This window comes from Dromaius novaehollandiae, chromosome 4 (genome assembly GCF_036370855.1).
Source record: "Dromaius novaehollandiae isolate bDroNov1 chromosome 4, bDroNov1.hap1, whole genome shotgun sequence".
NCBI classification, from domain to species: Eukaryota; Metazoa; Chordata; class Aves; order Casuariiformes; family Dromaiidae; genus Dromaius; species Dromaius novaehollandiae.
In genome coordinates, this window is record NC_088101.1 from 37,860,776 (window position 1) to 37,880,551 (window position 19,776).

The 19,776-nt window shown below is 40.1% G+C and overlaps 1 protein-coding gene and 1 long non-coding RNA gene across 4 annotated transcripts in view; one reads left to right on the forward strand and one right to left on the reverse strand.

The window, feature by feature from the left end:
* Positions 1-1,776: 1,776 nt before the first annotated feature.
* LOC112986849 (uncharacterized) lies at positions 1,777-5,872 on the reverse strand. Its single transcript, XR_010388971.1, has 4 exons — positions 5,518-5,872; positions 4,500-4,644; positions 3,752-3,855; positions 1,777-2,244 (listed from the first exon to the last, which is right to left on the reverse strand). It is a non-coding gene; the product is annotated as an uncharacterized LOC112986849 (long non-coding RNA).
* Positions 5,873-5,916: 44 nt separating this feature from the next.
* Positions 5,917-19,776, forward strand: part of ARHGAP10 (Rho GTPase activating protein 10) — a 150,360-nt gene continuing 136,500 nt past the window's right edge. The window contains exon 1 of one of the 3 annotated variants that reach the window (XM_026106359.2): positions 5,917-6,336. In XM_026106359.2, coding sequence (XP_025962144.1) covers positions 6,183-6,336 — 154 coding nt within the window. In that variant the 5' untranslated portion in view covers positions 5,917-6,182. The remainder of the gene's footprint in view (positions 6,337-19,776) is intronic. The other 2 variants (XM_026106361.2, XM_064510799.1) reach the window with 2 other exon arrangements.

The following is a 19,776-nucleotide window of genomic DNA, read 5'->3' on the forward strand; positions in this document are numbered from 1 at the left end:
AAAAAAACAGGAAAGAGGCTACTACAACAAGATTGATAATTCCTACCTTCATCAGTAATTAAAAGATTTGAGAAGAGTACCAGAAAAAAAATGCTGTAATTTTTTTAAATGCTAACCTAAGTTTGCTACTTTTCAGGTTAAGTGCATGCTGGATCAATTAGAAACCGTCTTACCATTTCTTCATTGCTGCTGTACTGCTTCTCTCTCTGCCATGTAAATATACTAAATATATACACGTGGAATGATGTATACTAAGCAATGATGTATAGTAAGTATATACATATATGGAATAAAGATGCTCATACTGTCCACATCCTTTCTCAAGCCAGTCTTGCAAAGCTGGTAATTCAGCTCCTAGGAACACAGGACTAGAAGCGATCTACAATACTGCTGAATACAGTGCTTCTGAAAGTGGCTACTTTTAAGATAAAATCCAAGTTCTCAGACCTTTGCTCCCATTCTCCTGTGCCTCATCTTGCTCCTTTGCACACCACCCATGACACCTTCTTCCAGCGTGGAGCCTAGGCAGGCTGCATGCTCCTGGGAGCAACAGCATGCAGGGCCCTGGAGTGCAGATCTTTTCTAATAAAAAATTAAAAAAAAAAAAAAAGCACAGAGTTCATTCGGTCTTGTCCTACTTCTGGGACAAGAACAGGCCATGGCATTGTTTACTAATTATGAGATCTTCAGAAACTGTTCATCATTGCTTTCCATCTCAAAACATGAATGCAGCTCTCCCAAGCTTTTACAGCTGTGGATATGGTAGATACCTTTGCTTCGGAGAACCAAATGAGTACCTTTTAAAAAATGTTAGGCCAACAGTTTGAACAATGTGAAAGCTGTACATATGAAGAAGGAAAAGAAGGAGTCTAAAATAAACACAGTGGTAGCTAAAATTGTAATTCATGGCAAACTTTATTACTACCCTAGAAGAACATAAGGGGGAAGAAGAAAAAAGTCTACAAACTTTTAAAGTGAACCAAACCAAAGCAAAGCCCTAAGAACAGGTAACTTGAATGCCACTATGATCAACTTCCCATGGAAGAAAGATGTACCAGAAAAACAAAGTAAGAACTGGTAAAGCACTTGGGCTGGATGAAGTCCAAGAAAATGTGCAAATGTTAGTAAGTGACAGTATCAAATATTATCTTATTAAATCAACAGATATCAATAGGAAAAAAAGTCAAGCTTCCAGGTACCAAGGCCTTCTTTCAAGTCTGCAAGAAAAGCTAAGAACTTCAAACTAGTTACAGATGGGGACCAAACTTCGCTGAATTTAGCTTCATTGTGCTTGCCAGCAAGATGATGTTAGCATGAGGAGAAAGAAAATCTTTAGCAGCTGTGGGATATATAGAAAAAGACACAGTGGCAATTATCACCTGTGGACAGTGAAGTAGTCAGGAGCTGTAATGTACCAAATACTGCAGTGGGTCAGTATCTCTGCTGGCTCGATGATTCTCTAAACCTGATCAACTGTATTTAAGTTAGAGAAAATGCCAGGTGAATGGCATAAGTGTTTTATAGTACCTATTTTTTAGCATAAATTAAATACTACTGTGTGTTAATTTGACCCAATTTAAATTGCCATTTCACACACTCAGATTTGTGTGAGAAGACTATTAAAAAGTGTTAATATAAAAATCCTTGCAATTTGGAAGAGTCAATTCAGTTCAAAGGCCAGACAGGATATTGATTAATCCCACACTCAGACTGTACTTTTCTTGAGGAAAAGAATGGCAACAGGATGTAACATTTACAACTCTAAAAAAGTATACAGCTGCACCCCGAGATATTTTGCTGCATAGAGTTTGTGATATAAAGGAGTGTCAGAAAGGAACATCCATCTTCTCAGATATGTATGTGACTGCCATAGTAACATTCAAATTGGTTGATGGTTTTGCAGATAAATTAGTTGACATATTTGCAAATAAAGTTGGTCACATCATGGATGGTCAGAGATTAGTTTGTTTCTATTTGCACTCATGATGGATGAGAGGAGTTAGAGTATGCAGTCTGGCTGTAACTGACATAAGCATAAGGCTAGTAACATCTTGCAAGCCAACAGTGGTGACAGTCACAAGCAAGATGGAGTTAGAATGAACTCTGTGTCCATCCTTATGGAGGGAAAAGTGAAGAAACTACAGTACCTTGGAAGAACTGTTATTGCTGATGTTGTTTTCATTAGTGTTTTCAACAGCTGATCACAGCGGCATTTTGCAAATGGTGGGAGCTGATACCAATGCTCTGTAATAAAATCTTGTTAATAAAACCAAATGCTAAGTTTATTACTTTCTAACCCATCTCACCATAACATACAGATCGGAGACACAATCAGCCACAGGAAAATAAATTAGAACATGGTCTTTAATGAAAAGCAAGATGTTGAAGTGATCATACAAGAACATAAGGGAGGCAATGTGTAAGAAAACTTCAGCTATGCTGACGTACACATGTTCTGTAAAATGACTTAAGGATGGCATTTCATGCTTGCAATGATAGTGAAGGAAAATAACCAAGGGAAAGATAAATACACAGTATATGGACAGGATGTTGCCAGGCCTTCATGTAGTCAATCTATGTCATAGTTTGACAAGCAGCTACAAAAAAGCTGTAAAATTTTACAACCCTGATTAGGGAATGGAAGGAATTTTCTAAACTGTTGATATAAAGGCACTTCTAGCCTTAATTAATGAAGAAAGTGCAACTCTCTTTCTCACTAGACATGTAATTTTTGTCCATTTAATTGAGTGTTATTTTTCTTCAGTCTTCTCTCTTCTTTTTTTTTTTTTAATAACACAATTATGTCATTGCAGGGTTAGACAACATTTTGAACTGGTGGGTGTGGTTTAGGAAAACATGTAACCATTTTCTGTAGGTGGTAGGAATCCAGGAATGCTGTTCAGATACCAACACTGGATAAACAGTGTATAGTATCAACAATAGTAAATTTGCTTCCTTGATTTGGTATGTGTACTAAATAGAAGTTATCTATTTTTATCCTCAGAAAAAAAATATATGCTAATTTGTATGGCTTCTGACTATCCTTCTCATGTGTATGTATGTATTTCTGTTGGACTACTGCTGCTTCTTTTAACTATAACTGAATACATTTTTAATTTACATGATTCAGGTAGATAGACCAGTTTCCCATAATGGGGCTGTTATGGCAGTACAAATCTATCTTTTAGACTTGGTAGCTTTTTTGCCAGGTCAAAATCTCAGGGCTAAGTTAAACATTCAGATTGCTATTGTCTTTCTGAAATTTGAACTCAAGCAGCTGCACACAACATATGCAACCCGATTACTTTCCAACACTTCAGTGGAATGATAAGAGGAAAATTACAGTAACTATAACAAACAGAAAATATTAATCTAGTTTTAATCCTGAAGCCAAGTACAGGACAAAGTAACCAAACTGTTCGTATTTGCTCTTGAAATGCTGTTCCAGTAATCTAAACAGAGATAAGAATTTTTTTTTTTTTTTAAGGTGGACTTTTAAATTTCTTTTAAAAATGTTTTTGAGCAGCATAGTGACTTCTCAGTTAAGTAGTTCCAGAAAATAAGTATCACAGAAGATAATGTGATTTGGGAATAGGGACATTTGTTTGAAAAGCTGGATGTGCAGGGTCTGGTCTTGACACTACCTCCTGGTCTGCTGTAATTTCAGACAAATCATTAGCATTTTTAACTAGCAATCGATTCAGAGGGGCCCAACCCCTTCCCCTCCCCTCCCCTCCCCCTCAAGCCTTACCTTTCAAAGACACTGAGCACTCACAGCTCCAAATGATTTCTGCTGTGGATATTTAGCTCTTCTAAAAATCATGCTCAGATTGTCTCAGGTTAGGCATTCAAAAACTGTAGAATAAGTAAATAAGTAAAGTAAAAAATAAGTATAATAAGAAAGAATTTAAAACACATTTTAAAAAATGAGGCACAAACCCCACAAAGGTATTTGTATGTTTGATTCCCACTTGAATCCCATTAAGTCTACATTTTTTTCTAATGCCACTTTTCTCTTTACTAGTATTAATAATATTAATATACTTCTGTATGTATTTGTAGCTGTTTTCCATTATGGGGAGATGGAGCAAGGATATTGTGAAAAGAAATACCAAAAACTAACTTCTGGCATATAAACTGGGGGGGGGGGGGGGGGGAGAAGCTTAGAATCATACTTTCAGTGACAGCATCTGTCTAATATTGAAAAGTTCAAGTTGTAGTTAAGATTAGTTTCAGGAACTACAATTGCTCATGAGTCTCCATGCCAAGCTTTTTTTTTTTTTTGTTAAATTGAGCAATAAGGAAGTTATCTCTGCCCTTCATCCCAAAATTCTGCACTTACTCACTTGAGCTCAGTGACCACTACGAGGTTTGTAATATACAACCTCAGTTTGCTTTCTGAAACAGAATCTCTTCTTGGGTAAGGTATTCAGAAAATACAGGTTTGCAAGACTGAGTCCTACCCAACACCCAGATTCCACAAACATGAGTAATCTTACATGAGACTCCTGAAACACCAAACTGCTTCCACACACAACTGCTTCCAAGACTGAACTCTGGGGTCAAACAGTAGAAATATTTACAGTTGACAATAACACTGTCAGCTATCTTCATTTCAGTCATTTCTAGAAGTCTTAGGTGCCACTTTAAAAAAAAAAAAAAAGCAAAATAAGATTTTTAGTACAGGTCCTCAAAACTTAAGTTATATCCTAAAAGACAAAGAGAATGTCTCTACACTATCTCTCCAAAAAGTTCAGAACAGGCTTACCATGTGCCCAACAGTAATAAAATTAAATCTACAGCAAAACTTCAAAAGGAGGAGGTAATAATAATTCTGCCAAAAGACAGAAGCTGAAATAGATTAAAGTGATGTACAAAAAGAAAAGTTTGCTATATCTTCATGACTAAAATATATACCCCACAGTCATCTTAAAAAGAGTCCCAAAGTGTTCTGTAATGGTCTCAAAAAAGTTTTAGCACTGGGCTAAATGGACTTCTCAAGGTCTTGCTCTTGCTGCAATACTTTAAGAATTACATCTGTATTCATTTTTTAAATGAAAACATGAAGGTCAGGCTTTAATCTTTATGCACATTACTCTTTATCCAAGTAGTATTGAGAGATAGGGTCAGACCCTACAGGTAAGCAACATGAGAAGCAGCAGACCATCGCTAAGCACACAGGTCATGATTAAAATGAAGGCATGACTAATTTAGAGGCAAAACAGCCTGTGTGTAAGAATCTGCTCTACTCTCCAAAAACCCAATGCTGTTGCTGTTTGGTGAACTGTCTGTCATAACCCAAGCCATCACAGCCTCATCTCCCACTCCAGTTACCTTCTGCTGAACATGCCACAGAAAATGTGGCAATATATTGAATTCTTAAGCTGCATATGCCCTCCAGGCCCTCTGGCTCAGCTGCCTTAGAGCCTATCTTTGCCCCCAAACCACACCATGTGCCATGCAGGCCCCCTCACACCCTCTCTGAACAAGACACACTTCTGGAAGCTTCTGCAGTACCTGGCAGCTGCTGAGGGAGCCGGGCCCACCTTCAGGGCCTGTGAGGGGGGCAGGAGCAGTGAGGGGCAGCTCTAGGGCTTTCCTCTACCAACCTGGAGAAGAGAGAGAGCACCCTCACCCACTGCAGGTGGATGCTTCAGGCCTCCATTTTATCGCAGATGGGGGGGGCGGTAGCCGTGAGGCCCTTTCCCTGCCCCGCCCCGCCCCGCCCCCCCGAAAGCGCCGCGGTGGGTCAGGGGTCCCGGTGCACGTGCCTTCGCGCAGGCACGAGGCGACCGTTAACGGCCGGGGGGCGGCGCGCGGGCCCGCGCCCAGCCTTGCGCAACGGCCGCCTGCCGCGGGCGCAGGCAGAGAGGGAGGGAGGGAGGGAGGCGGGCCCCGACGCGGCGGGCCGCCCCGCTGGGCCGGGTGTGGCGGGGCTGCCGGGAGCCGGGCGCGCCGCCCCTCGCAGCGGGGAGGGCGGCGCTGGCGGGCGCCTCGTCTCGTCTCGCCTCGCCTCGCCTCTGCTCTGCCCGCGCCCAGCCGAGCGCGGGGGGAGCCGCTGCCGCCCAGCTGCCTTTGTGGCCGCGGCTGCCGCTTCGCCGCCGCGGGGCTGCCGGCCTCGGGGGAGGCTGCCGGTGCTGCCTAGGCGGGAGGGGTGTGGGGGGAGCCGAGCCGCGGCAGCCATGGGGCTGCAGCCGTTGGAGTTCAGCGACTGCTACCTGGACAGCCCCTGGTTCAGGGAGCGGGTGCGCGCCCACGAGGCCGAGCTGGACAAAACCAACAAGTTTATCAAGGAGCTGCTCAAGGATGGGAAGAACTTGATCGCCGCCACCAAAAGTGAGTGCGCGGGGGGTGGCGGTGGCGGTGGCGGTGGCGGTGGCGGTGGCGGGGGAAGGTACGGCTGCCCCTGCCGTGGTTGGGGCCACCCCGCGCCGCCGCTGAGGCCGCGCGGCGCCCGTGGCGCAGCCGGGGGTCCCGGCCGCTGTCGCCCCCCTTCCTCGCCGTGAGGTTTCACCTTTAAGCAAGCGGCGGCTGCTTCTGTTGCAGCGCGTTTAAGGTGACGGTAAGGTCTCGCTGGTTTCTGCGGCGTTCCCGCTGCTTGGGCCCGTCCCGGCCGCTTGGGGGAAGCGGGTCCCGCAGCCTCCGCCGTGGGAAGAGGCTGGCGGCCCTGGGGCTGGCAGCAGTGCGGGGTGGCTCAGCCTCTCGTAGCGCCGAGGGCGTCAGCCCGGCTCCTTGGCCGAGGCCTGGCTTGTGTGTTTGTCGGATGTTAAATGTGTAATAAATCTGTTAAGACTCGATTTCAAGTTTTGCCATTGCGTTTCAAGCTGAGGAACTGTGAGCTGCGTATCTTGGAATAAAGACGTATGTGCATATGTGTGTGTAACTTGTGGAGAGGCTGCTGAAGATGCACCTTTGTAAAAATTTTAAGTACCTTCAGGAATTAGAAGACTCTTATTTCTGCAGTGACAGCTCTAGTTTCCAGCTCTCTCTTTGGCCTCATAAAATTTTATGTTGGCTTTTAATTTTTCATTTTACTCCTTGAATATACATGTATAAGGGCAGCTATGCTGTGGTTTTGTGGAAATCTTGTTTTTGTCTTGAATGACCATGTTAATGCATGTTCTTAACATAGTATTGTAGTAATGTAAATTCTTCCTTCAGATGTAGTAGCATAGTCTCCTAAATGTCTACTACGATGATTAACTCTACCAGTTATCTAAATAAATCACTAATGCAGCACCCTGGCACTGTGTTCTCAAAAGTATGCTGCATTTCTGATATCATGGAAAACTTTTAAAGGCAGAGAACCACAGGTTTGAAGATACTGTCTTTAAGGTAAGTTGATGGGGATTTAGTCAATGGTTTAGGCAATGCAGCTGCCCGAGTATGATGAGAATCTTTAAAACTGAGGTAACTCATTTTATGCAAATAAACAAATATTCTTTCCTATTTTGGTCTCTGTTCGATGTGTGTGGGCAAAAAAGACAGAAAGTGCCATATCAGTTTTCACTTGTTTGTAACTCTTATTTGTTGGTCGTTTATTTTCAGTTTTTGCAAATCTTTCTTGAAGATTATTTGAAATCTGTGACTTGAAGTGTCAGTACTAATCATCTTAATTTGGAGAACAAAGTAAAAAAGTACCCCTAAACTTGGATAAGAAGGGTAAAGGGAAATCATTCCACCTTGCTTCTATTCCTCAAGCATTTAGATGGAATATTTTGACAACTACCAAAACCCCTCAGTTACTCATGTGCAGTTACATGCACAGAATTTAATGTGAAAATCTGCAGCTGATGGTGGTGGATGGCAACGTTTGCGAGCCTCCTGTCCACAACAGAATCCCGTGCCAGTAACTTTGGCTTGGTTCATGATGCATGGTGGACTTAGCTGCATAGGATGGGAGCCAAGGCACTCTGTGTCCTGAGCACAGAGCCACCTGGGCTGAGTGTGCTTGGTAAAATGCTTAGGGCTAGCTCATAGGAAATATTTAGAAAGACTATCTGAAATCCTGCCCAGTGTTCAGATCTAAGGAATTCCTTTTCTTTTGAGATTCCAGTCAGAAATTGTCTGCTTGAGTTTAGGTGCTGTGCCTCTTACTTTCAAACGCCTGTGCGTCAACATGTTTGAGAAGTGGAAACTGAGATTAGCTCCTTCCTTACATGTGTGTTTTGGGTTTCTGTAGTTGTCTCTCCCTTTCACAATGCCCTGTGTGACAGGGTTACAGCAAGTGGGGTGCTCTTCCGCTGCTGCTGAAGCAGCGCCTCTGTTTAACAGGCTTAAAAGATAAACTGAACCAGAGGAAACACAAGGAGCAATATGATGTTAAAACCCCAGTGGTCAGGTCCTTCTTGTGTTTTCAGAAGAAAACATTGACATATGAGTTCCTAGAGGAACCTGGTTCTGATTATTGTCAGGAAACCAAGCGGAGGAATATTTGCTCTGAAAACTGGGCTTGAGAAGTGGTCTAGACACAGAGCTGTTCGTCCCTGTCAAGACTGCATTTTCTGCACAAAGACTGGCTTGCCACAACCTAGGGAATGTGGTAGTGAAACAGGGCATCTCTAGAGTTTAGGTGACTGTCTTACTCAGTCAACAGATGAGTAAGGTTTTGGAAAATTGGTTTAGTCTTTTGAACGAAAAATGTCATCTTGAGCTAAAATATTTCTCTATTTCTAGAATCAGGTAAATGGCAAAAATTACATTTGTTTTAGTGAATATGTGAGCATAATAAACTTCTGACTGGCTGTATTGTATAAACTGTAGGAGGCCTGATGTTGTTTTTAAGTCTGTAGGAAGTGAACTGATTGCACACAGACTGTCTGCATTTTCCTCCTAACTATGCTCAATATTATACTCTTATTTTACTTGTAAAGCAGTGGCTTACAAGAAGTGTCACGAGGATTTTTTAGGTGTGAATAAAACCAATTTTATCTAATAGGTCCCACTTCCTGTTTAGCAGACAACACTATAAATGACTCTGATGCTGCCTGCTCTGGGTTACATCTTGAAAGATGGTAAGCAGATACTGCTGCCACTCCCTCTAATCATAGGAGTTGCCAATGTCTCACAGGACAAACCAGTAACATGATGTGGATCCTCTCTGGCTTCTTTCCATTTGTCCCCTCAATTGTATGGGAGTATAGTTTCCTCCCAGAACTCAAAAGAGTTGACTTTCTCAGTAGAGGACTATATTGCTTAAAAAAAAAATCTTTTGCGCTCTTAAAATTTTTGAGTTTCCAGTCTCCAGTATGAGGCACACTTCAAATGTCTCTTCACACTTTTAAGTCTCAAGAATCTGATAGAAAGATAAACAAGACTGACTCAAAGCTGTCTCTTGTTTCCTGTGTAATGGTTTGAATCACTGAGTTGTCTAGTTCAAACTAAATATTGGAAGAATGAATAAACAATAGATGGCATAACTATGAACTGATACTTCCTTTCACTCTTATTACAGTTAAATATGGTTTTTTTTCCACTGTTAATGATCAGTAAATACAAGACAGTACACACATATGCCTTTTAAAATAGAAATGCGATATTTCTCAAGGGATTCCACTCCAGTTAAACAACTAAGGCTCAAAACAGTATATAAATATCTTTTGGATAGAGCTAGTTGTTATTCTTTTGAGAGAAACTGAATTTAAAGGTGCCTGATAGGTGGATCCTTATTTTGAAATAAAACGTGAATGTGAGAAGTTTGGTTATGAGCTCTTGATATCCCGAAGTTGTAAATTGTTGGAAGATAAAGAACATACTGGATAAATACTACGTGTTTGCCTCCTTATTTTTCCCCCTGTGTTGGTCCAATTTGTGGTCACTTGAGGTGAGTATGGGATTTGGTTGGTGTTTTTGATTTTTTTTTTATTTTTTTTTAAGGGTGAGACTTTTCCATGAACATGTATCAGGAGCTGCCACTTTTTAGAAGACAGAGGATTCCACCCTCAGGGTGGAGTAAGAAGAGTCAGCACAAGAGTAGGTTTTGACCCTGGGCAGCTCATAGGGAGATTGCAAAGGATACTTGTGTGTACCCACCACTATTTCATATTCCTGAAAGCAGAGCCTCACTATTCTTGAATTTAGACTCAGAGGAGAGCAGAATTCAGGCTGTCATTTGTAGCAACTTTGCAACAGGCTTATGAAGAAGAAAGAGAGAGAAACTGGGAAAACAGAGAACTAGAGTTCCTTAAAGACTTTCAAGGGATGGTCTTTATATAGTGTCTATCCAGGGAAAGTCCAAAGTTTGATAGGGAAGGGTGCCCCACGTGAGTATTGTGTCTCAGCCTGGGGATGTTGCCTCTTAGAAGGGGTTGCAGATCATCTCCTGGCTGAAATGCATCATGAAGACTTTCATAAAGACAGGATCTCTTACATCTACTACCACATGAACAGTGCGTTATTCAAATACCCTTATCATTAGGAAGACTTGTGCTGGAATCCAGAAGAGCCACCTCCACTTGCACCCTGAGAAACTTGCTATTCAGCAGCCTGATTATGCAGTTTTCACCGAGGTGGAGCTGTCTCTTATTAGTGTTGTGCACGCTCTGTTTTGGCTGAGAACAAGGTAACTCCTACTGTACCCTGAAGTTTTGGTTTATGAGATATATTTTGGAAGGTAATGGGTAGCCATTGTTTTTGGTGCAACAGAGGAGGAAAATAGATATCCTCACCACTCAGCAACTAGTCTCTGCAGGCAGTGTGCTAAGGCCTTCTTTTCTGTATTTTACGGAAGAGCTATTCCTTGCACCCTTCCAGACAGAGATTACAAAACAAGAACCAAATTTCTTTCATCTGTAGAAACAGTTTGTTGGAATATAAAGGGTTACTGGTAATTGTTACTGAAGAATGTCTGCGGATTTACTCCAGGGAGCGTTTTGTGTGCCTGAGAAAAAAACAGTGATTTCTCTTTCCTTCCCACCAAGATATTCTTAGTTACTAGTCACTATTCTTTTACAAGTTTGCCATCAAGAAGATGAGCAGGCTGGAAATCTTGTTGACAATGGAAATAAAGCCCTTCCTAATCCCATCCCTGACCCAGCAGGATCAGGCTGTGTCTTTCTTTTAAAGAAGCTGACTGAAAAAAAATCCTAATCCAAATCCAGAACCCAATTTGATGTCTGAGTTGGTCAGACACCTATTTCTTGGCCAGTTCTCTTAGTATATTGTATTGCTTGACCTCTCAGATTCTGGTCCAGGTGGGCTTTTGGTCTGACCCAATATGGATGTCATTAATAAGGACTGTTGTAATTTTTGTAATAAATCAGTGTAACAGCCGGTCAGATCACTTGAGCTATAGTGCTTTTTTTCCTGAAGCAGTAAATGTCCATTATGTAAGGCTGTAATCTGCATTTATGAAGCCACGTAGCTGATTGTATAATGTGTGCCAACTCTCAAAGTCTTTGGAATTTTCTGCTACTTCATTTAAAAATGTTGTTCTACTGGCACTCCAGTGCATATCAAAGAAGTAAGGTATAACAGTTAATATAAGAATCACTAATAAGTTCTGTAACAGAAATGGGTATTCACTAAAGATTTGGAAAGAATCTGAGGACTGAGTAGAAAATGTCATTCTAGCTTAACAAAGGGAAGAATCTGGAATATTGCAAGTGGGCCTTTGTTGAACTTGTGCACTAGACTTCCTGAATCAGCAGCAGTTACTTAGGCCCCTGTTTTTGCTTAATTCATCTTGAATTCAATGGGAGCTTGGATTTAATAACTCTTTGACTTTAGTGTTTTGGAGAGCCGTCTTAGTTTTAAATTCTTACTTCAAAAATGAGCTTTATTTCTGTTACAATTCATACTTTAGGTGTAATAACAGTAAGCAAAGAAATGTTCTAGATGAACAATATGAAAGATTTTCCCTGAGATAGAAGATACTCTGTGTATTGCTGTGCCCTACCAGTGTTGTATCCTGTACTGCAAAGGCTACTGAGCAATATTTCCTTTTTTAAATAAAGCTTTCTTTTGGAGTTTGGCTCAATAATGGACATTTGGGAAGACTAAGACAAATAGATATCTTGGGCCCCATAAGAAAGGACTACTTATGGTAACAGAGTGTTGATTTTCCCTTTCCACCAAGCTAATCATCCCTGTTAGGGCCTAATTAGTTAAGACAGTGACTAACTTTTTTTCTGTTTGTGAATAAAGTTGCTTCTGTAAAGGATCAGGGACGTGTTTTCTTCTAAGAAAATACACCGTGAAATGTTACATTTAGCTCCACCCAAAGAAAGACATTCATTTCTGTCAGTAGCTATAAAAAGTGTTAGGGTCATTCTGTGGAGGATGCCAGTTTGTCATCTTGAATCATGTCTTTTTAGCTTGGATTACTAACTAGCTCCATTACCTTCTTTGTCCTGTAGATGTTTCACTGTTCACTTTTTTTTCTGGAAGAGCAGTGTGCTACTGAACTAAAACATGGCATTTCATAAAATGTTTGTTATTACATGAATTTTCTCAGTAGTAGAGGATGTGATAGATGATTCTTGGTGATTCTGTCTTTTGATTATTTTATGGAAATATGTCAATTTTCAGCTTCAAATCAACTGTGTAAATGGACATTAAAGAAGACATTGGTACTTAGTGTCATTGTGGGTCTTCAGGATAAGAAAACATTGGAAATAAGTTTTTTGTAATTTTTAAAGAAGTTGTCTGCTAGATTGTATTGGAAGGTTTGTTCCTTTTTTTTTTTTTTTTTTTTTTTTGTCTTTTTAATGACAAACTTTGGAAATGCAGTATTGAATTTTATAGAATCTGAATCCATCTTAAGGAGTTTAAAGAAGGATGCATCTGCCCTACAGTCTGTAGAGTGAAAACACCTGCTTGTAACTGAATAAAGAAAAATGAATCCACTGCTAAGGCTGCAGGAGTATTCCGCTCCTAAAATTGGCATGTTTGTTAACTGTGTGTTGCAAATATTTGCGTGCTGCAAGTTTTAATAAGCAGAGCTCATGACACTGAAAGCAGTTCAGAAGTCTGTTTAAAATCAACAGGGCTTCATAGTCTTTAGTGAGGCAGAACTTCTCTATGTGAGATGTACTGATTTTTTTTATATGGGGTCAGAGAGGGGAGAGGATCTTCCCAGAGTGTTTTGTTCTTTTCTTTTGATTTACAGTAAAATGAATAGTGTTCAGGCTAGGTGCTGTGCTGTCACTTCAAAGGGGAATGACTGGAAACATGTTTTGGAATGGCAGAGAAGAGCTGTGTGCCGGTACCTCTCCCCCAAATGCTTGGCTGTTTTTTAATATTCCATAATTAATAGATGAGTTCAGTCAGACTTTTTGCTCTTTTGTTTTACGATGCCAACTTTAATCATAATGTTGTGATAGGATGGGTTGTGTTTTTTCAAGGGAATTTTTGACTTGCTTATGTTTGATGGGGTTTCCTTTGGGCCTGAAGTTTAGAGATACTCTCTAATGCTACTTTTTTGAATTTCCAAGCCATACTGACTGTACTATGACAATTGGTGTAGAGATGTCATGACGCACTGTGCTTTGACCATCTTTTAAATGTCTTTATGTTTTTGAGATGGGGGATTAGGAGACTATGAGCATTTGAATGCTTTTCTGGAATATCTGGTGAGTGTAAAATATATGCTCAGATGCGTTTGAGCACATATTGGGAGAATAGTTTAAGAAACTACTGTTCATAGCATTTGTCTTATTTCTTTTCTGCTGGTTGCTACCACCCACGGTAGTCAACAGTTTTAATCAGCGCCCAAAATCTATCTTGTTGCTAAGTCAAACCTATTTTCTTTGATGATTTAAACTAAGCCACCTGATTTTACAAAGAAATGGTTGAGATAGGCACACATGCTCCATCCCGCCAGCTCCTATGGAGGTTGTACCCTGTGGATGTAACTTTGGTGGAAGAGAGGGCAGCTACAGTGGGTGCAATGTCCTGTGTTATATGCCTAGGATGCTGATGTATACCTGGTATCCAAAATCCATGTTCAGGTATCTTGGTGGGAAAGAAGATACTGGAATTGAGATACTTAAAGGGAAAGCTGTGGCTTGGTTTATGCTATTCTCAAGTTCTTTCTCTAAACAAACATTTTCGGAGGTTTCTGACAGAGAGACTGTATGTTTTTTTTTTACTTTTTCCATACCTGCTTGTACACATTGACTGAGGTACCTGTTCTTGTATGAGTGCCTTTCATTTGTTCTGTTCTGTCAGTTTTTATTTCCTCTCCTTGCTCTTTCCTTTTCTGTGTTTCCTCATCTTTCAGGATAAAAATAGAAAAAATTCAGGCCTTTAGAAGCTGTGTGACTATGGCAGGACAAGGCCAAATCAGTAGTTCTTGTAAACTGTTCACGTTGGGATTCTCTTCTGTGGGAAAGAAGCAGTGGGAGGAAAAGTCTAATCTAAAGAGAGGTGGAAAATCATAGTGTTACTAAGCTGGTGTGGTTTTACTGCTGCCCACACCTTTGAAGAACTGTGCTGCTGTTGCTGGTTGTCGCCTGTTTAGTTTAGAGGACTGGCCAGGTGGGAGTTATCAGCTGATCAGGTAGGTCTGAGAGAAGCCTTTGACTCTCTCAGTAGATCTGTTTTCCCTACCCCTCCCACTTCCCCTGCCTTTCTTTTCTTTTTTTTTTTCTTTCTTTTTTTTTTTTTTTAAAAGCAGAACCTAACCCTACAAAATAGTTTCCTCTAGTTCTCTCTAGCCTTTGTATATATTGCTGGCTAGCTGGGACTTTGTCCTTGAAGGGAAAAAATGTTTTTTTTAACTTGGCAAAGAAAATTGAGTATCCAGGACAAAACTGAGTGGGACTGTGTCTCAGAGTTGAGTCCTGGGGGTCTAGTGCATATGCTGTCCAGGAGAACATCCTCAGTCACTCTGTTGCTGATAAGTGTTTTTTAGTTTTAAAATGTGTCTGTTTTCTCCTTTAGGCTGATGTATACAGGAAAAGTGAGGAATGAATTTGTGGTAAAGAAGTTTGTGTTGGATTTGTAGCATTTCAGCCTTAGAGAATTAGACTATAATTTTGAATATCAAAAGTTGGGCTCTGTCCAAGTTCTCATCTTTCTAAGCAGAGGCAGAGAGCTTTACTTTTGTTTGTCTTAACCTGTAATTATGTCAGTCATCAGAAACTGAGTTGTGTGCTTTAGAAAAATTAATAGAAGTTGAATGTAGGTATGATAGAACAGAAAAAATCTTTTAAAAGTTGGTATGGACACTTGTAGCAGACTAAAATGAAAATATGATTTCTTAGAAAAGGTTTCTTTAGAAAATAAAAATACCAGCTTGCAGACAGGTGCAGGGAGCATGATGCCAGATCACTAAAGGACTTGAAAGAAACTTTTCAAAATACCATTTTGGCAGTGCGTCACTGTTCTTAGAAGTCTGTCATGTGGCTGAGTTTGTAACTTCTGTAACAGACTGTGTGAACATTGTGCAGTGTCAGCCTTTGAAACATATCAGTCCTTTGAAAACAGAACAGTCTAATTTACATTGGTAATCCTTTTTTCATGTTAAAATGTCAGGTTAAATGCTCTCTATGTAGAAAAAACCCTGATCCTATTGACAAGCGCAGTTATAAGCTGAATAACTGTTTCTCTAGCTTTGTCGGTTCACCATGTCTGGATGCTTTTTTTGGACTGAATCTGACTTTCTTCCAGGATAATTCTTCTGCTCATAAACATTCTTGCTCTGTGGTAATATTACTGTACTTTTATTGTACGTATCACATCTCTTCTCCTTTATATTTTCAGTTGTTTTAAAATGCACACTTTTAAAGTCCTGTTGTGCCTCCGACTGGCTCTTACGGTATTCCAGCAAATCCAGTGCTTTTGCCAAAAGAAATAAAACTACCTAGATGTATTGCATCCTTTGTAGTTTCTTTTACTTCTATTAACAGTAGCGCATGCTAAAAAGAATCCCAAACCCTCCTCTGTCCCATGGCCAACAATTTTTATGGAACATGCATGTGTGCGTCTACCTGCATCAGACGTGCCTGTCAGCTGAGACTCTGTAGGGAGGCACCCAGGTGCCTAGCTCATCAGCTGTATGAATTTCCTTTTGGCACCTGTTTCTTTCCTCTTACAGCAGTCTTTAGCTATGTTTTCTGGAGGAATGAGGCTAAGCCCAGATTCAGCTCAAGTTTCTGTGTAATGTAATGAACTAAGAAAACATCTGTGTTACTCCCCTGAGTCTTACGCGTAGGATTGCGGCCCTCTGTTCAGATGAACTTTGCTGAGGGCCTACAGTAAAACCAAAGGAGATTGGGACCTAGGTAAGCCAGGAGGCCACTGTTTCAGGTAAGCAGAAATGTTTTCTCTGACTTCGGAAGACTCATCTGTTCCCTGCAGAGCCCAGCCGCTTGGGGACTGATGGCTGTATTTCTAGGTTATGCTCAAGGAGTCTGACCTGTAGCTGAAAATCAGTTCTAAATGTCTGTGTTTAAGAAGTAGGACTCCTTTAAGCTACTGTCTTAGTTGCAAACAGAAGTTTAAAAATGTAGTTTTGAGACCAGTCAGAAGTGATACTTTGTGTTTACTTCTCTGGAAATTCTATCTTCCTTCTTTCTTATCTCTATTAACCACTTTTACATGTCAGTAATTGGAATGTGACTGAAGTATGAATTCCTCCTCTTTTTCAGTTACAAAAATACTTTATGTTTTCGTTCAAGATAATTTGTATCATATATAGGGCTTTTTTTTAATCACTACTATACATTGTTGCCAGTCCTAAGGCTCTTTCAGTAGTGGAAACATTTTGTTATGTCTGCAAGATAAATTAAATTAGGGGGTGAACTTTCCATCTCTCATACAAATAGATTTTTATCTGGAGGCAAGCACTATATATGCTATGTTGCTACTCCACGTCTTGCCTATATAGGTCACTATTTATTTCTCTTGCAACTGATTTGACTCCTTCACTATATAATTTGAAAAAAAAGAGCATATAGTAATATAGCTTTGTATTTTCATAGTGCCAACCAGATGCTAGGTGGCAAACAAGCAAATTAAATGAAAGAAATGATCAAGCTTCTTCCCTTAAAGGCCAAAGTTGTTTTGGCTTTTCTTGCAATTGGATAATTTTATGATATGGACAAAAAAGCAAGCTGGATCTAGAGAAGTGACTTGGGCAAACCCTTTATCTTTTTATCACTGTCTTTCCAAAGCTGTTTAAGCTCATGCCTGAAATTTGGTGAGGCTTGTTTATGAAGTATTTCACAAATGCTGAAGTGTCTTAGGGAAGTGTTGAACATCCATCCTGTTTGCTTTAAGCAAGACTGCACTCACCACTCATTTGAATCAAAAGGTAGTTATAAACTTTTTTTTTTTAATCCTCTTCAAGTAAATTAGCTTAAAATAGAATCTGATAGGAGAATGTGTCGTATTCTTCTGCAGTAATGCTTTAGACACCTCAGTGTGGAGGGTATGGCAGTATGAACTCAGAAAGCAGCTGTCCTGCTCTTGCTATGCATATTATTCAAGTGGAAGTTTAAGTCAGCAGTTTAGCTTTTCTAAGGTTTATAGTGTACAGTCATTCAGTTTTTTACAGGAAGTATTAATTTGTGAAGAAAAACTGGGGCATGCCAATTTTGTTATAATGCTATACGGACAAATTAAAACTCATTTTGTATTTGTAAAGTTACTGCAAAATCTGCTTCATTTAGAAATCTTTTTCCTCATGGTACTTTTTGTTTGTAAATTTTTAAAGTATTGTGTTTACAGGAGAGAGAGTCTTCATACCTTATTGAGAAGTAAGTTGATATTATTAACGTCAATGCATTTGAAAATAAAATTAGAAATTAAGATGTCAGTCAAGATAAGTAGCAGTCTTGTTTTGGCTGGAGCAAGCAACTGGATTACATTAGCTTTTTTGTTTTGTTCTTTCAACTTTTGCCTGGTACGTAGTAGAATTTCTCTAAATGGAAATTGATGGTGCTTTTAAAGAAATTTATAAGAGAAACAAACAGGCAAAACCCCTTCTGCTATATAGTAAGATAAACAAACAAACGAGCAAACCTCAAACCCTAATGCCCCAATAGCATCAAGCAAAACGCAAACAATTCTGTCAGGATTTAATTTCAATCCTTATATAGCTGATGCTTTTGTATAAACTTTCTGGGTTCAGTTCCTGTTGTAATAGCTATAACTAGCTTGCATTTAGGATATTGAAGACTTGTGAGCACACAGAAAAGGACTGTATGCTTCCGATGTCTCAGATTTGAAAGTAAATTGTTTTTAAGAGAATTTGTCTTTAAGTCCAAGCAGAATTACCTTTGGAGTAAGGAAACCATTCTGCATCATGGAAACTTTTTTTGAGGCCTTCTCTTTCAATTCCTCTTTTAAATATAGAAAATTCCTACATTTTAATAATGATTAGGAGCTGATCTTGTGTGTCATGAGAACATTATCGAATAGCCTTATTGGAACATTGCTTTCTGGATGCTATTATTAGTGTAGTAGCTGAGAGAGATATGAGCAGCTGCTGAGTTTCAGTCTGAGTGCTCAGATGGGTGGGCCGGGATGGCATTCCCAAAGGGACAAGCAGAGGCGCTTGGGGAAGCCAGGAAGGAATTTTGCTTGGAAATAGTTGAGAGTAGCTCAGTGGCTTGTGCATGTGTAATCTTTTCTCTTTTCTAGAGCTCTTCCTTCTGAGAAGGCTTAGTACTGACATTTTAGATTATTCTTGCCATGTCTGTCAGAGATTGCTGCCTCACTCACCCAATTTGATGTCTTTAGCTGCCTATTGTGGTGAAAATATATTTGAATGTGCTGGTTTGGATAATAGGTAATAGCAGGAAAGGTGCAATAGCAGGAATTTTAGTACATGCTAGCATGAGGGTCCCAAAGAGAGTTTGGGTTACAGCTACTAGGACAGAATAAAGGCTGAATCAGTTTCGCTTTGTGAAGTACTTACCTCTAGTCTCTTGCTAGGTTTTGGAAGAGTTGTCCCTTTCCCTTCCCTCTTCCCCCGTTTTTTTTTTTTTTTTTTTTTTTTTTCTTTTGCTTCCCTGCACCTGCCAGTGCTATTTCCTATTCAGTAGTAATTTACTCTAAAAAGAGCAAGACTGGAATGAGTGCTGTCCATTGGTGCCACTGCCACAAGCCACTTGTGTTACAGAGGAGAAGCGCTCTTCTGGTAAGTTACTGACAAAACCAATAGACATGCGGCTCCCCTGCTCACCCCACCTCTGAGTAAATTGCCTTCTCTCGTTGCTGCATCTCTCCTTCACAAAATCTCCAATATTGCCAATACCAGTTCAGTTTTCCTTTTTCCTCCATATTCTTTGTTTGCTTTAACCTGTTGCTTTTCCCTTCTGGCAGTCACTTCACAAATTGTATTTTGATGTCATGTGGACTATTGCCCTTTTCTGGATCGGAGCCCTCAGGAACATTTTTGCGATATTTGCAGTATTAGAGAGTAGGTAATTCCTTGGTGTCAGTAAACAGCCTAACTAATGTTTGCTTGTTTCCTTAGCTAAGTTGTGATGATATTTGTCTGTGAGGCAGTTAAGTGTTTTGGGGATCCTTTATACCACAGAAGTAAGATGTATAGTTATCATTCTAGATGGATATGGAATGTGATGGGGAGTATTGAGAGTTACTGCCTTTATATATGCACCCTCTGTGGTGCCAAAGTAAGATGTGGCATATCTATCTGGTAATGACTAATCCTTCTGCATATTGTTAACAGTGTGAAATAATTAAGGAAATTCCCTTTTACCTGAATTCTTCATTTGACCTATAATAGTTCAATGAACTGTTTGGTGTGGGATAGCTTTGGTATGTAATTCCCTTATTTACATTTACCACTAGAAAAATCAGTTG